Source organism: Colobus angolensis, unplaced genomic scaffold, assembly GCF_000951035.1.
Source record: "Colobus angolensis palliatus isolate OR3802 unplaced genomic scaffold, Cang.pa_1.0 Scaffold101, whole genome shotgun sequence".
NCBI lineage: Eukaryota > Metazoa > Chordata > Mammalia > Primates > Cercopithecidae > Colobus > Colobus angolensis.
This window is the reverse complement of record NW_012111031.1, coordinates 6200137-6218058: the sequence shown is the minus strand read 5'-3', so window position 1 is coordinate 6218058 and position 17922 is coordinate 6200137. Positions and strand designations below refer to the sequence as shown.

General features: G+C 37.9%; 2 protein-coding genes across 4 annotated transcripts in view; both read right to left on the bottom strand.

Moving 5' to 3' along the window:
* Positions 1-4465, bottom strand: part of ZC3H13 (zinc finger CCCH-type containing 13) — a 92502-nt gene extending 88037 nt beyond the window's left edge. Inside the window, exon 1 of one of the 2 annotated variants that reach the window (XM_011939943.1) lies at positions 4404-4465. The gene's annotated coding sequence lies outside the window, so the exon portion shown is untranslated. The remainder of the gene's footprint in view (positions 1-4403) is intronic. The other variant, XM_011939935.1, reaches the window with a different exon arrangement.
* Positions 4466-4920: 455 nt separating this feature from the next.
* Positions 4921-17922, bottom strand: part of CPB2 (carboxypeptidase B2 (plasma)) — a 52865-nt gene continuing 39863 nt past the window's right edge. For both annotated transcript variants that reach the window (XM_011939905.1, XM_011939912.1), the window contains 4 exons: positions 16219-16312; positions 9772-9974; positions 7389-7476; positions 4921-5472 (listed from right to left, as the gene is read on the bottom strand). In XM_011939905.1, the coding sequence (XP_011795295.1) occupies positions 5288-5472; positions 7389-7476; positions 9772-9974; positions 16219-16312 (570 nt within the window). In that variant the 3' untranslated portion in view covers positions 4921-5287. The remainder of the gene's footprint in view (positions 5473-7388; positions 7477-9771; positions 9975-16218; positions 16313-17922) is intronic.

Genomic DNA, 17922 nt, shown 5'->3' with positions numbered 1-17922 from the left:
CCCTAACATCTCTACTACCCCCAACATGCCTCCATTCCCAGCACAGTCTTCCTCAAAAATTTCAATGGTAATGGTTTCCAGTTAGGACAACAGGCTATTTATTACTGTACTTATTATACTTAAAACATTGGTCATCTATCATCTCCTTTCTTTTTATTTTTTGAGGGTTCCAAGTATTAACTCTACAGTTTCTTTTCCTGCTCTGTCCTCTGTTGCTTGATTCAGCACTACTCTCCTCCCTTGACCTACTGCTTTACTGGTCTGAGAGCTTCTCTCCAATCCTAGACTCCCTAACACAAACTCTGAAGACTTCAAGGGTTTGGACTTGCCATGAAAGACTTGAGTGAAGACTAATGATCCACCTCCTCACCTCCGTCACCCTACCCCCATATTCTTTGCACAGAGACAAAATTGCTTTTACCAGTGACATCAAGAACTATTCAAGATTCATCTACATAGTAATTATCCCAGGAATTTCACTTCCAGCTACTACTGTACTGAGTCTTCCAATTTAGGGAAGAAATGAAATTAAGTAAAAATGTGGCAAAAAAAAACACACACACACACACAAAAAACAAAATGTGGCCGAGCGTGGCGGCTCACGCCTGTAATCCCAGCACTTTGGGAGGTCAAGGTGGGCGGATCACGAGGTCATGAGATCAAGACCATTCCTGGCCAACATATCGAGACCATCCTGGCCACCATGGTGAAACCCCGTCTCTAAAAAATACAAAAATTAGCTGGGTGTGGCGGCACACACCTGTAATCCCAGTTATTTGGGAAGCTGAGGCAGGAGAATCACTTGAACCCGGGAGGTGGAGGTTGCAGCGAGCTGAGATCACGCCCTTGCACTCCAGCCTGGCCACAGTGTGAGACTCTGTCTCAAAAAAATAAATACATAAATAAATAAATAAGATGTTCTCTCCTTTTGCTCAGAGTCCAAGAGTACCAGACTTTGCCCTGAAGTAGCACTGCATCGGAGTACAAGGTCTGGTTTACAGCAAGGTCCTGGACAGAACATTTAAAACAAGAATAATAATAACAACAATAATACACAAACACACACACATATATTCTTAATAAAATGTTCTTTAATGTGATACATATGTGTGTGTGCGTAAAACATCTGGTGAAAAAAGTAGAAACTGAAGATTTCTAACTGAAAGAATTCTTCTGATCATCCATGTAAAAACTTCCACAAGTAGTCAACAATAAAAAGTCACTTAAATATTACTAATGAGACACTCATGAGGTTGAATAAACAAAATGCTTCATGCTTGCAAAGAACACAATATAGAACTTTAAAAATCCCATTTGTCTAAAAATATATACATTATTTATAACAGAAAAACATTTCCTTTTTCATATATTAAAACTAAACGTTACCAACTAATGTGACAATTAGAATTTTCAATCCTATTTAAAACTTTGGGCCCATAAAGGAAAATGAACACCACAACAGTTAAAATGTAGATTTTAAGCAGGGGAAAACTTTTTCAAATTATGTCTGAACAGGCCTGAACATGAGAAGTAAATGCTTCAAAGTATATGAGAAAAATTAGAATCAATAAGATAAAAATGTAAACACTAAAGTCTTCCCTATCATAGAGAACAGAAATTGAGGTCATACAAATAACTTACTAATTTACTCTTCTATGAAGGTTTTCCTCCATTTTTGTTTTCAAATTATTGTTTGGTTTAAGTTGCCATCACACTTCCGCCCACATCATCAAGTCTTTCCCAAACAAGAGCATTATCAAAGACAGTGGCACTAGTGAAAGTCTATTCCGTTATTTTCCTATTTCTCCTCTCCATTTGCAGAGTTAACGAATATCTGAAGTATTTATAATTTCTTTTCAATTAAAAAAGAAAATATAAAAAGAAAAAGAAAATCCGGGACACAAAGTTTGAGTCTATTAATAAAGACACAACAAAAGAGGGTCTTAAATGGGAACTGCTCCCTTGCCCCGGAAAACTTAGAATAACACTGTACTCAGAGGTTCACATTATAATTATGGCTGAGAAAGGAGAAGCATACAAAAGGGTCTCTTCTTGAATAATGCCTCCAGGAGCTCAATTACTAAATTCTTGTCAATAAACACATATACATTCTAGTATCTTCACTTCAATCCATAATTAATTATCTTTTTCATGTCTCACCTACTGGAAGCATAAGTGAAAGCATAACACTTTAATCTGGATGAGTAGTGGCATAATATTAGGAAATTTTCAAATGATTAGGCAATTCAAACCACACGAATGTACTAACTAGTAGGATAAATCCCTATATTCTGAATTTCTAAGATTAAAAAGGTGATACTAAAAATAAAGTATCTTCACATTTATACTTCTTACTATTAGAAAGAAAAAATTAAGTTTATTTGATGCGCAGTTTGAGAGAACTTTTTAAAAAGAACTTTCTAAAACGAACTTTCGGATTGCTTCCGTAAATTTAATACTAAAACAATTCCAAATGAAATTCCAAACACAACTGACAGAACTAAGCTGACTACATAGCAATTAGCAAAGCAACACTGTAGCACTATGTAGAAAAAATAATTTGTTAAAAAGACTGTGCACAGAGGACATCCCATGCTGGTAGCTACTCTAAAGTGAACTAAAAAGAACTGCAAACATACAAAAATACACACACACAAAAAAGAATGAAACACTGTATATCAACGGCAGTGAATGTTTCAACTACTATTAACAGCTGAAGAAATAGCTCCACCTCTATATGAGATGGAGTTGGGAGAGATGAGGAGATGGGAAGACTAACAACTCGCTAAGTAAACGTAAGTTAAACAATGTGTTTTCTCTATGTAAATGCCAATGCATATTACAAATAAACACTGATGACTTATTACAATTTTAATAATTTGTATAGATGTTAAGATACATCCACTTGCTGGATTTTAGTATGTTGAATTCATATTACAAATATGAAAATCATGTAAGCTTGCAAATCTCAAAATATGCAATGTTCATTTAGAATGACCAGTAATCAGGAAGCCAGTAAGAGGCATACATTTGATAAAACTGACTCCTACCAGATGCACACAGTGAAAGCCTTAGTTTCACAGTGTAACTATTTTTAAAGCCACAAATTGTTACAAGCTTGCGTCAACTCTGCTAGTCTCTAGTTGAAACTGTCATCTGTTACAATCTAAATAGTTCATTAAGAAATTAGAAATTATTTGAAAATCTATAGATTGTATTCACAAAACGCTCCAATATATTGTACTAAAGCCGGCAATTTCAAATGTTACAAGAACTAGACCCCGCTAACTGGCACCATATACCCATAGACTGAACTGCATTAAATATTTTCCAACGGTATCGCGGACTTTGAAACCCTGAAGTGTAAAGATATTTTCCAAACTTTTTAAACTACTTTAAAAATCCAAAAATCTTCAGAGACTTCATACTCCCAAAGTAGTTCGAATTACCTGAAAGCCCCATAGTATAACCAAATACCTTAAGACTACGCTTCACTAACAAGACCTTACCACTCTAATTCAAGTATTACCAACTCGGTATAATTTTCAAACCACATAAATTGCGTTAGCCTATTATAGAGAGATAATGCCGCCAGACTCTCCTTTCATTGCACTTTCCCCCGTTTCTGACAGTTGCCAAAACTAACTACCTAAAGCATACGAAGATAAAGCAGCACTCAACTCCCAGGACCTAAATCGTTATCACTGCTGAGGAAGAAAAAAAAAAGACCAATCACAAGTAAGACGTTTTGCTCTAACAGATCTGGAATGCGTATAGAGGAATATCTAAATTTAAGCGCAAATTGCTGCACTCTTCCATCGCACACACATACGAATACCACAGAAGGGTTCCTGTGCTTACATCAAATGGTAACGAAGGGCACAGCCTATTGTTTGAGTCTACCTATCCCCCTTAGACAAATGCCAGAATCATAAACAGAGCGAGAAATTATATCTGAGCACCCGGGGCTATTGCAGAGTTAAGGGTGGGATGCTCAAGGAAAGCTCAAAATCCCAGTGACTCAAGCGAAGACGGGGGGTAACTGGGCCTCCACATTCCGGGTGCGCCCAATGCCTTTCCCCAGATACCCACACCAATTCACAGAACGCTTACTTCCTCCCCAAGCTCCCTTCGCAAGTGCAGTCCGGAGGCACCACCGCCGCCGCCGCTCCGAGGAGCCAGGGAGGAGACTCTGTCCCCGCGCCTGAACCCAGGAGGACGACGACGAGGAGAAAGCGGTGCGCGCGCGGCTCCCGGGAACCGGCCCTCGGCTAGCGAGTGGCCCCCGGGACGGCTGAGAAACAGAACCCGCCCGCCGCCTCGCCAGGGTCAAGCGAAACTCGGTCGTAGGAAGAAAAATAACGAAGAGATGGTAGATTAAGAAAAGGCAACAAAAACACTACCAGGCCGCTAGGAGGACCGCCTCAAAACGCCGCCGGAAGTCAGAGGTTCGCCCTGTTCCTCTACAGACCCAGGCAGCTTCCGGCCGTCAGATTAGTCGTCAGTGCGCAGACACCGCCCTCCGTGGACACGCCCTCTAGGCGTAATGTCATATGCGAGGAGTGAGAGTGCGGCGGCACGTGGAAATAGAATCCGTACTCTGTGAGAGATGCTGAGAGAGGAAACTGGGAGCCCGGGAGAACTAAAATTCCCAATTAAAGTGAATTTAAGTGAGTTTTCTCTTTTTATTACATAATTCCTTTCCATAAACTGCTGTTGTAAATGCGCAAAATGCGGCGTTTGTTGTTGACAGTACCTAGAGCCATTCATTCATTCGTTCAACAGTGTTTATTGAGCAGCTGATCTAGAATAAGAGGCTATGTTTGCCGTTTTTGACACCCCTCCCCTTCCCGGGTCATCGCCTAATTACCGTGGAGCAAACGGAATGCATGGTTATATTTCTGAAGGCACAAGCAGAAATTTATTGAAAATTTGGAGCAGAAATCTTTAATGTACTTCTGACCACCCTTCCTTTTATTGAGTAGGATCCAATGATCAGCATGAAACTTGTTATTAAACTTGCTTGAGATGGCTAGTCAAACGTCGGAAATCAAAGAAAAAGTAGGTAGCTAGACTTTTACAATTTTTTTTGAAAGGTAAAAAGACATGAACCCTTGTCTGCCTTAATGTCAAAGTAGCACTTATTAGGTTCTCTGACAAAACCAAGGCATGGGAAAATCTTTTATCGAAACTACGGATAAAACTTAAAAATAATCTGATACAATGATTTGGTCTTGCTGGAATCAGTAAATTAAAATACGAAAGCAGAATGATAAAATCAAGGGCATTAAACATTCCTAATGACATGCCAAGCTATTTTAGAGACAGCGGCAAAAGCGTCTTTACAAGTGGGTTTGATGTAACGCTCTGGCAGCAAGAATCCGTATTTGCCCGTATCTCGAAGTTCAATTGTAAACGAATATTTGATGCCCAAATCATAGATCCAATCGTCCGCACCTCCAGGAGCTAGGTCTAAAAGAAGAAGAAAGAAATTGTTGAAATATAGATTTTTGAAATTAATTAACAAACTGGGAATTGTTTCATTTAAATGTTTGTTTGGATACCTTTAGATTTTTTTTCAGTTTTTAATTAATATAAACAATTTTACAATGAGTACCCTTGTTTATACATAATTGCTTCTTTGTCTCTTTAGAATATTTTTCCCTAGAATAGATTTGCTAGTCTAAGGCTTTGCACTTTTTGCAATTACAACATGTTCCCAAATGGACATCAAAAGAACTGAATTAATTTTTACCTCCACAAGCAGGGTATGAATTTGCCCACTTCCCCTTCCCATACCATCAATAGGAATTATGAATTCTGATAATTTTATGGGTGAACAATAATATCCAACTGTCTTAATTTATGTTTTTTTGATTATCAGTTAGTTGCACACTCATTTGTCTACTTGGTTCATTTTATCAATTGCTTATAAAAACAACATTAATGTTATCAATTTTGTTTGGCATGTAGACCTTTTTTTCTCCTTTCATTCATTTCTCCTTTCATAAGGAATTTTTTCTCCTTAGTGAGCTTTCAACTTAGTTTATGCAGGGTTTTCATAGGAAAATATATGCTGTACCTGGAATTTGGTGAAAGACATATTAATAATCCAATTAATTTTTTTTCTAGGTAACTTGTTAGGTTTTCCAACCCCGTTAATTGAATAATCTGACACTCTTTTTTTTTTTTTTTTTTTTGAGTGCTAAATTGAGTCCAGGATTATGGCAAAGTCTGACCGAAAATTTTAATTTATAATTTTAGCATCTATCTAGTACAGTTTGGGGAGCATCACATGAAAGCTACAACTGCCAGAAGACTTGTTGCAGTTTAATGCATGTTAACTAAAATGTGTACACATTTTAGTGTTCATGCTAAATACAGTTTTAACCTTTTTTGAGATGGAGTCTCGCTCTGTCACCCAGGCTGGAGTGCAGTGGCGCAATCTCAGCTCATTGCCACCTCCGCCTCCCAGGTTCAAGTGATTCTTATGCATTAGCCAACCCAGTAGCTGGCATTACAGGCGCCTGCCACCATGCCCAGGTAATTTTTGTATTTTTATTAGAGATGGGGTTTCCCCATATTGGCCAGGCTGGTCTCGAACTCCTGACCTCAGGCAATCCTCCCACCTGGGCCTCCGCAAGTGCTAGTATTACAGGCGTGAGCCACCACACCTTGCCTCTTTTTGTTTTTTTTCTAATCATTAAAAAAAAAAATGGAAAAACCTGGATTTGGCCTTCAGGCTGTCATTTTCTGATGCCTGGTTACAGGTTTATTTTTCTGATCCTCTTTTCCCATCTCCCTTCAAACTTCAAAAGGGCAAAATCAGTGTGTCCTCCCACTGTGTGTAGATAGGAGTTACTCACTAAATATCTTTCAGCAAAAAATTAATCAAAACTTTTTGTTAAGAGTGTCACAAGCTCTTGTATGTGTAATATATGTTAAAGACAATCAACTGTAATGTGTTATGAGCTAATACTCTTGGGGGCAGGCTAACACTAAAAAACACTTGATGCAAATGGTATGCACTAGATTAGTGTAGGGTACAACCTGCACAACCTTCCATGGTGGCCCTGGGGATCATACAAAAGTTTTATGAACTAGTTTCTGCTTCACTCAACTATTATGATGCCAATTGTGTAATTCCTACTCTACTGCGATAAATATAATTACTTAAATAGCATTTTGGCTTCTTTTTAGGAACTCATTTATTAATATAGCTTTGTTTAGCATTGTCATAGCTATTATGCTTCTGTTCCTAATTATTACAATTCAGTTGTATTACATGTGACCCTATTTAATTCCGAAAATTTAAATACACAAAAACAGATCACACAGATTTCTTTAGTAGCTCAAAGTTCTCTAAGATCATAAGAAGAAATACTTACATAAGGTTTCTGAGCCATGGCCATGTGTATACCTGATATTTTTACTGGTTTTCTGAATAGCACGAACTGCTTCACTGGCTACTAGAGACTGGAAGCAATAACATATGGAATTTCAGTTAATGTGCAGCTTTGAAACATGACAAGTAGAAGTTTCCAAAAAACAATCATACATTAATTTAATCAAAATGTACATGTAGAAAATCTAGATTCATCTAAAAGGCAAATAAATAAGATAAACAAATTAAAAATGTGCACTTTATGGCAATCACAATTGGGTGGCTTTAAACATAAACTATTTCAATATATTGAAATTTTAATTTGCAGAAAAAAATCGCAGCCTTTTTGGGAATTCATTTATTATGGAAAATGAAGTATAACTATATTTCAGAGGCTTAGAGGTACTCCATTTCTGAACAAAATTATCACCAAACTTTAAATCCAACCTCTCTAAACACATACATACACCTAATGCATGCATGATTCAGTTCTTATCCTTCTCACAACTTCTATTTTCTTCTTGTGTAAAATGTCTAATGACTTCCACAGATTCATCAAATCAAAAAAGATTATGCCTCTGGTATGGAGCAGGATAATAACTAAGACCCCCATTTGACTTCATTTTGTTCTAGCTTATAAAAATCTATTCTGAAGTTCTCACTTATCTGGAACTTTTCTGAAATTGGAACTAGCATCATGGTATATACACTGTCACCTTCTTGAAAAACTCAGAGATTTATCAGTGGATATTATTTTATGCCATCTCTTTGTTCAAAACATAAGTTTTAATGGAACCCCATTGTCTACAGAATGCAATACAAGTTTATCTGACAGTCACACCCCTTCAGAAGCCAACCTAATTTACTTTCTGATGGTATCACCCTCCACTTTTGCATCCTCTTATGGGGAACACCAACTTCTCTGCTTGGAAGGTCCTCCCTTCCCTGTCTGCCTATAGAAATCCTCTTTCAATGCCTGTCTAAAATGTAGCTGATCTTTGACATCAACAGCACTTTATTATTCATAGTTTTTTTTCCCCCTTAATAGATTGTAAATTTCTCAAGGACAGTAACTACTTTATCTCCTCGCTTATCTCAGCATTTCCCTCTGAATGCATTAATGAAGTCCCTTGATATTCTAGTTAGAAGTGAGTTGTACTGTCTGTGCCACTTATTTAGTAGTTACTCTGTGTCGCCTTAGAGTACAGCTATTTGTAACATTTGCTAGTGGTTGAGCTCCCTAACCATAACACATTCTCTTAAAAGGCAGAATTTTACCTAATGCTTCTTTAAACATCCATTGACAAGGTATTTTACACGTAATGGCTCTCAACAAATATGTGTGCTGACAGTAATGCAAAAAAAAAAAAAAAAGCATAATTAGACTAATTCTATTTCCCAAATCATGATAAATTTCCTTTTATTTCTTCAAAGATAATATTTTAAAAGGTGCTTTCCTTAAGAGTTTTCCCTTGAGAAGAAAAAAGCTCAAGTATCAAGTACGTTTATGTTCTAAATGGACTACTTTCAGAAAATGCAAACAATCTTATATTTGTCATCAGCAATTGCTAGCTCCTGTAATGTGACTATATTTTATTCTGTTAAGAGAGCCAGAAAAAAGAAAAAAAATGTGTCACTAAGAAACAAGCTACTACCTAAAAATTAGTCCCTTCCCAAGAATGGGGCTGTTGATGTAATACTTCCACTGTCTGAAGAGCATCTGCAATGAGGATTTGTCAAAGCCTAGCTACAATCCTTCAAGAATCCTTGCATCTTTTGCCATCAACCCAAACATACAGTATCTTGGGCTAAAAAGTGCTCAGGGAGTATCAAATTGTGTGAGTCCTCTTTGAACTTCCTGTATTTTCCGTTATGTTCCAAAAAACAGACTCTTGCTTCAGTGCTAAAATTGGGGGTACTTTAATGGGACCAAAACCCTGAGGGTTCAGGAAGTCAGGGCATGAACAATTCCTACTGCTAATCCCAAAACAAGTGTTGTGTTGAGATTGAATCTGTGGTTCGCTGTTGCAGGAAGCTAGTGACCACAAAGCTGTCGCATGATTCCATACTCATCCTTGCTTATACAGCTTCACATACAGATCAGGTCAAGTGGAATAGTTCCTTCCTAACCTTCAAGGAATTTGTCTGACAGTTTCTTAGGAAGCCCATGTGCTAGAATAAAGTGCATGTTGTTAGGGTAAGGCATGTTCTTTACATTCCCTTAGTGAACACTGACCGAGGGTGACTCTCAACAGGATCACACCATGATTTAAAACATCTATCATTTGCCTTCTAGAGGACAAAAATTTTCGCAGGTTTTGATTCTTCAACTAAGTGTTATTTTATTTCCAAAATGCTAATGAGAAAAATAATTAAGTAGCACTTACCAATTCCTCGTGGTCTTTGCTTTTGCTTCGAGTATAGGAATATGGAAACACTATATGCTGGGAGTATGAATGCATGCTGATGTATGCTTTAATGTGGTTGATATTTCTTCTCAAGAAATTTGCCACCGCCTTCACTTCTGGTTCTGACTCAGGATAAAGTCCACAGTAGGTTTCCGAGCATGAGAAACTGGATGCACCTTCCTCTGCAGAGAAATTGATAAGGTGAAATTATGAGGGGATGCACATAGTACTGTAATTTGTGGTTTCCCAGACAACGTATTCTCCTATCTATGTTGCAACATTTTTAGATGAATGGATTAGGTAGGGCTCTGCAAAGAACATATTTCCACTAAGTGTTGTTTATGTTTCTTTTGAAGTCAGATACTTATCTGCTCACACAGCTGACCTTCTAACAGTCATTCCCAGCACCTGTATCCCTTGCGACCTTGAGAGTGGCTAAGAGAGTCTCAGAGATACCAGCCCTGTCTCCAGACTTCTGGTTATATGAGAAAAAATAAACCCCATTTTCCTTAATCCACTGTAAATTTAGTTTTTCTGATATTTGTAGTTTTAAAGCTACCATTAATATAGCCCATAAAAGAAAAGCCTCACTTCACAACTCAGAATATGTAAGTCTGCCTTCAGTGCTACTTTTAACTTGCTAAAGTGGTTTAGTAAATAAAATGGGATGATGGTATTTGTTGCCAGACCAACGTTCATTCGTTCCTTTAATAGATTATAATTTGCATCACTTCAGATGGTACCCTGCCTTCCAATACTTCTCCCCTTGTCCCTAATTCACAAGGGTGAAGCTCCAGCATGCCGCATCTGACAGAAGAGATTATCCTTTCCTGCAAACAGTTGAGGGCTCAGGATTGGGTCTGACTCTTGTGCTTTGCCAATCTGAATCCCTTCAAAGATAACTTGAAATCAATACTAAGAGTCTTATCTCAGTCTAGCTGCTCTCTTGAACAGACAGTAAAAATAGTAATACTACCAGCTAATGCCTGTGGAGCACATGCTGTACGTCAGGAACTCTGCTAGGATTTTTGCCACATCTCATTTAATTCTTACAGCAGTCCGATGAAGTAAATACTGTTATTTTAGGAGATGCAATCTGGATATTCTTGGTGGTAACCATTCTTCAAAATAAGAGGCTATACAGCATATTGTTAAGCACCCAATTACTGGATTCTAAATCTTGACTTTACCATTTATTAGCTATATGGCCTTGGGTAAATGTTTAAAAATCTATCTGTATCTCCACTTCCTTATCTGCAAAATGGAAAAATTATACATTAAATGCTGATTGAATGAGGATTAAATGAGTTAGTTCATACAAAGTGCTTTGCACAGTGCCTGGCATGTAGTATACATTTCATAACTGTTGCTGTTTATCATCATCATCATCACCATCCTGTGGACTGAGACCTGAAGGAAGCCAGTGTGCATCACAGAGATGAAAAGGGGAGAGAAAGGATTCACTGAGCCTCTCTAGGGCTCCAGGCCCAGTTCCCTTCTGTTTCTGAGTCCAGCTGCATCCTGCCTCAGGGTTCCATGGGCTACTTACTATCCTTACAGAGCCTGCTTTTCTTATTTAAGTTCATTCTGCTTTCTTCCTGTTATTATGTAAGCACAACGTTAATGTTTGTTAAAAAATTGTTTCCCTGAGAGGAAATGTGCTGAACATCTTAGGTCTTCCGAAGTATTTCATTTTTTAACCAATAAGGTGATTGGATAAACCATTTTCCATAGTTTGGTCACCTTTGAATATTCCTGCCCTTTTATGTGGTATATAATTCTAGAGAATAGAGATTATATATTGGGTATGGAGTTTGGGGAAGACATAACCATTGAACAGAGAGGTGGTGCCCTAATATGAATCCTCAGACCAGGGTTGTTTAATAGAAATATAATGCAAGTCACATATTTACTTTAAATTTTCCAGTTACTACTTTAAGAAAAATAAAAAGAAGGCCAGGCACGGTAGCTTATGCCTATAATCCCAGCACTTTGGGAGGCTGAGGTGGGCAGATCACTTGAGATCAGGAGTTTGAAAACAACCTGGCCAACATAGTGAAGCCCTGTCTCCACCAAAAATACAAAAAAAAAAAAAAAATAGCCAGGCATGGTGGTGCGCACCTGTAATCCCAGCTACTTGGGAGGCTGAGGCATAAAAATCACTTGAACCTGGGAGGCAGATGTTGCAGTGAGCTGAGATCGTGCCACTGCACTTCAGCCTGGACGACAGAATGAGACCCTGCCACACACACAAAAAAAGAAATATGTGAGATTAATTCAATATTATAATTTATTTAACCAAATATGTACAAAGTATCATTTCAAATGTAACCAATATAAAAATTATTCTTGAAATATTTTATGTTACTTTTTTCATACTAGGTCTTCAAATTCTAGTGTGTATTTAACACTCACTGTATGTTTCAATTCAGACAAGCTAAATTTTAAGCACTGGATAGCCACATGTGGTTAGTGGCTACTGTCCTGGACAGTGAGCCTCGGATTCTCATTCTATGACTGTCATTCTAGAGATTTCAAGCCGTTTAGTGGAAAGAGCCTTGAAGAGGCAGGAAACTTGAGTTTGAAACTCTGCTTTACCATTAAGCAGTCATGTTAATTTGGGCAACTACTTCATCCATCTCAGCCTCAGGGGCCTCATCTGTACCACGAAGGAACTTGGGCCACTAGATCCCTCCAAGCTCAAGCATTATTTCATCTATAGACATGGAACCAAGCACACTGTGAAATATCTATAATAGGCAAATTCATAGAGACAGAAAGTAGATAAGACATTACCAAGGGCTGGGGAGAAGGTAGGGATGAGGAGATATTGCCTACCGGTTACAATAGGCAAAAATCTCTCTTTGTGACAATTAAAAAATTTTAGGAATAGATAGTAGTAAATGTGAATGTACTTAATGCCACTGAATTGTACGATTAAAAATGGTTAAAATGGCAAATTTTATATTACATGTATTTTATCATAATAAAAAATAATTTTAAAAAACACTATAGTCTCCTAGAAAAAGAAATAAAGGATTTTCCATTCAAGTCAGTTGCAAAAACTTTGTAGTTGAACTCAGTGTTTTAGAAAATGTGTAGGGCTGTCTTAGGTAGTTTGAGACCAAAGGTTCTCATAATGTGCTCCCATTATGAACTGAATTGCATCCTCCAGAAATTCCTGTGTTGAAGCCCTAAGCCCCAGTGTGACTGTATTTAAAGATAAGGCCTTTAAGGAGATAAGGTGAAATGAAGTCATAATCGTGGGGCTCTAATCCAATGTGACTGGTGCCTTTATAGGAATAAAGAGAGACACCAGGGAGGGTTGTGCAGAAAGACAAGGCCATGTGAGGGCACAGGGAGAAGGCAGCTATCTACAAGCCAATGAGAAAATCCTTGGGAAGACCTCACTCTATTGGCACCTTGATTTTGGACTTCCAGTCCTCAACTGTGAGAAAATAAATTTCTGTTGTTTAAGCCACGCAACCTGTGGTGTTTGGTTGTAGCAGCCTGAGAAGACAAAGACACTCCTACAACCTACCCTCCACTCTCATCTCCAATACACACACACAAAATTTTAATACAGAGGAGCATAAAATGAGTAAGTAGGTTTGATATGTTACTTCCTGTTAATAAGTGAGGTGTTTTTTAGATCCTTTTTATAAAGAATCGTAGGGGCACATTCTAGTTGTAGGGATGAGAAAGATAAGATTAAATTCTTTTTGCTCACTGTCTTGCTTACATAATACAGAATACATACTGGAACAGTTGGTAATAAAAGGAGTTCCTTACAATTATTTTTTATTTTTGGGTTTTTTTTCATTAAAAACCCATATGCTTGCTGCTTCTGTTTCTATTTTTCACTCTTGTGATACTTAACAATATAGCACCATGCCTAAGAGGGGACTGAGACATTTTTTGATGACAGTAACAGAATATATTTTGACTACTTGGCTATCCAAATTAAATAACACTGACTTCACCAAGAAAAGTATTAGGTAAAATCAAGCACCAAAAGAGCTCGAAGATAAATAAAAAGTTTCAAAAAGGAACTGATAACCTGGGTTTATATCCCAGCTCTGCCACGTACTTGTGCGTACTTGCTATGTGCGCTTGAGAAAGGGACTTAACTGTTTTCAGCCTGGATTTCTCCATCTATGATTCGTAGATAATGAAATCTGGGCGATGAACTATGTCAATGGCTCAGCGCTGAGTAACTGTCAGCTCTATTTATTCAGATTCTTTTTACATCGCTGCTGTTCCTGGGAGCCCCTGGCCCATTATTAGTGCCACTGCAACTTTGGGCCTCTGGGAACACGAGTGGTTTCTTAGGGAGAAACCACTAAATGATTCCCTGGAACCTAAGTCAGGATGAACTACCTGTTCCTCTGAGTTCCTACCAAATCTGTAGCTCTTAGGGCAACTAAATTCATTCATGGACTCATTTAGTCAATATTTTATGAGGACCCTCCTTGTGCCAGGCACTGCACTAGGTAATGGGTATTGGTTTCTGTCCGCATGGAGTTTCAAACCTAGACAGGGAATAAAATAAGGAAATAAGGTAAGTACTTTGTTGTGAGGTTTGGTTTTCTTTTGTTTTGGCAATCAGCTTTCCCGGGCTGAATGTTGTAAGGTTTTAATAGGTATTCTGGGGTTTTGATAAAATGTTTAAAATCATAAAATTTTACATTTTTTAAAGGAAATAGGCAAAATTATGTGCATAGGATGGTATAGGGTCCAGGTCTGGGAGGAAGAGGATGTTTCTGTGGGTACAGTAGCTTCTCTGTCTTATGGGCTCCATGGAGCCCAAAAATACAGATGTTGCATACTCCTTGTTAGGTTAGTTTACTTTCGTAGCTGTTTCTGAAATGTCATACTATGAAAAATAATGTTGAGTGGGTGGGAAGAAAGAGTGAACTAATACCTACCCCCCTAAAAGCAAACCTCTTTGTTTTCAGGTTTAGGGAGTACATGTACAGCTTTGTTCCATGGATATATTGTGTGATGCTGAGGTTTGGGATTATACTGAACCCATCATCAAATAGTGAACACAGTACCACGTAGGTACTTTTTCAACCCTTTCCCCTCTCTCCTTCCCTGCTCCTTTTTTGAGTCCCCAGTGTCTATTGTTCCCATCTTTATGTGTGTGTATACCCAGTGTTTAGCTTTTACTTATAAGTGAGACGATACGGTATTTTATTTTCTGTTTCTGTGTTAATTTACTTAGGACAATGGCTTCCAGCTGCATCCATGTTGCTGTAAAGGACATAATTTTGTTCTTTTTTATGACTGTGTAGTATTCCATGGTATGTATGTACCACATTTTCTTTATCCAATCCGCCATTGACAGACACCTAGATTGATTCCATGTCTTCGGTATTGTGAATAGTGCTGCAATGAACATCCGATTGCATGTGTCTTTCGGCTAGATCGATTCATTTTCCTTTGAGTATATACCCAGTGATGAGATTGCGGAGTCGAACAGTAATTCTGCTTTTAGTTCTTTGAAAAATCTTCAAACTTCTGAAAGCAGACTGTTCTTAAATGCATAATTCAACATCACCTAATGCCTTAACTCAAATTAAGAAATAATAAATTCCCACTCTGCTTTTTATACTATTTTTAATATTATTATTTTTATATTTTGTTTATATTATTTATTAAAGAAATTAAGAAAGTGAATAGTGAAAAAAAGTCTTCAAACACTGTAGAAGTAAACATTTACTTGTGCAATTAAAAAATGAGGGGTCCAGGCCAGGCACAGTGACTCACTCCTGTGAACCACTTTGGGAGGCCGAGGTGGGCGGATCACTTAAGGCCAGGAGTTTGAGACCAGCCTGGCCAACATGGTGAAATCCCATCTGTACTAAAAAAAAATACAAAAATTAGCCAGTCATGGTGGCATATGCCTGTAGTCCCAGCTACTTGGGAGGCTGAGGCAGGAGAATCCTTGAAACTAGGAGGCGGAGGCTGCAGTAAGCCAAGATTGTGCCACTGCACTCCAGCCTGGTCAACAGAACAAGACTGTCTCAAAAAAAAAAGAAAAAAGAGAGGTCCTCCCCCCATCTCAGGTCTTTGATATTCTAATGATGAATGTTTTTGTTTATTAAAATAGGATCTTTAACTGTCACTTCTTTATTATTCCAGGATAATAGATTTTAGAATTTTGAAGCTAGAAGGAATCTTAAAGAACTGATTCAACTTTCTTATTTTAAAGATAGGAAAACAGGAGAGAGGAGAGGCCAAAGTGATTTTCTGACTCTGGCCAACATTCGTAGCATTACATTTACCTAAGCGTTTATCATTTAAATTATTCCCTGATTCAGACAGGCTAGCTCTGTATTTAATTTGAATTCATGGGCCTTTCTCTGTGACAATCACCCTTTCAGTGAAGAGATATTGCAAGAAATAAAGCCAACAACCTACCACACCAGTGTTTGGATGCAAAGTTCCTATTCAGGTCTGTTCCGATGCAACGATTGTTCGCATAGAAAGAACGGTTCTTTCTCCACATTCGATTCTACATAAACAAAATGCAGACAACCTGGGTGGCCACGTTCAGGGCCCAAGGGAAAACACACATGTGAAAGTCCATGAAACCAGAGTTGCCTTTCTCTTCTTCAACCCCATACCTTGCATGGCTTCATCACATTGCTGTCGTTGTAATATTCCTTTGCAAGGCCCCTATTGCTATCCGGGTTTCAATGACATCCACTCAGACTATTTTAGTTGAACCAAACAAAATGGTAATATTTGATCAATTTTGACTGATAAAAATAAAGATTTCATTTCATTTCACTAGGCTGCTTATTAGCCTTCTTGTTTAGTCTTGTTTCCTTTACATTAATTTTATGCACAGGGTCATTTTGAGCTCCTTCGAAGAAAAGCAAAATAACTTTGTGTCTCAACTCAACACTGAGTCATAAGTTAAAATGCTCTCTTTAGGTTGAATTCACCACTCCTCTTTCAAAGCTAGAAAAAGTGGAGATGTGAAGACACCTCTAATCTGATGACTTCTTCGATTGTACTGATTTGACTCTGGTTTTTAAACATAAAGCAAATTCCCTATTGGGTTATTGGGGCAAATCAGGAAAGTTTGGTCATGTAAAGAGTTGCACAGACTTTGTTTAAGTTCTGAGTTTGGGATGATGTAGCACCCTTTTCCCCTACTCTCACCAACCCTCTGCCAAGCCTTCCAGCCTGTTACCACTCCCAAGCCTGTGGTTCAGTGGCAATAGTAGACCCTGGGGATATCAAGTTCTCGAACTGTGGGAATTAATAATAGGGTAATGATACAAAGAACAGTTGGGAAGTTGGAAATCTAAAGGGTGACTGAATTCCACTGTGATTCAGGTTAAGGTGTAAATATACTTTATTATCAGTTCACAGATATGACCATTTATTGGACACCAAATTTGTGTTAGGCATTATGCTAGGTAATTCTCAATTACTTAGTTTGGCATTTGCCCACCTCCACCTACAAAATTTTCAGTTACAGTATTCCTCTCACCAGAGATGACTTTTTCCTCAGTCTTTGTGCCATGTCTATCTCTTCTGCATAAATTACCTCCTACATGAAATAATTCATGTATAATTCCATATGTTTCCAATCACGCCAACTAATCTTCTTCCTCTTAGTATTTATATGTGCTACTCAAATAGGGTTTTCTAAATTTATATACACCTAGTTATGTTTCTATGTGCCCCTCTTTAAATTAGAAAGCATAGTATTTCATATTGCTTGAGTAATTTTACATGAATCACTATGTTGATTAACCAGAAAATACAGACCGAAGAGTATGTTAAACTACAAGATGGTAATGCAATTAGCAAATCCTGATGAGGGGAAACTCTTTTCTTTGACAAATAAATTGCAAGGAAAAAAAAAAAAAACAGAGAGAAAGAGCAAAAGATGGAATGGGAGTCCGTGGATTAAAATAGAATTAAAAGACCTATAAACCAATCATAATGTAAGAGCCTTATTTGGATCCGGAATCAAAGAAACATACTTTTTAAAAAGTTATGAGGCCGGGCGAGGTGGCTCACACCTGTAATCCCAGCACTTTGGGAGGCCAAGGCAGGTGGATCACAAGGTCAGGAGTTTGAGACCAGCCTGGCCAATATGGTGAA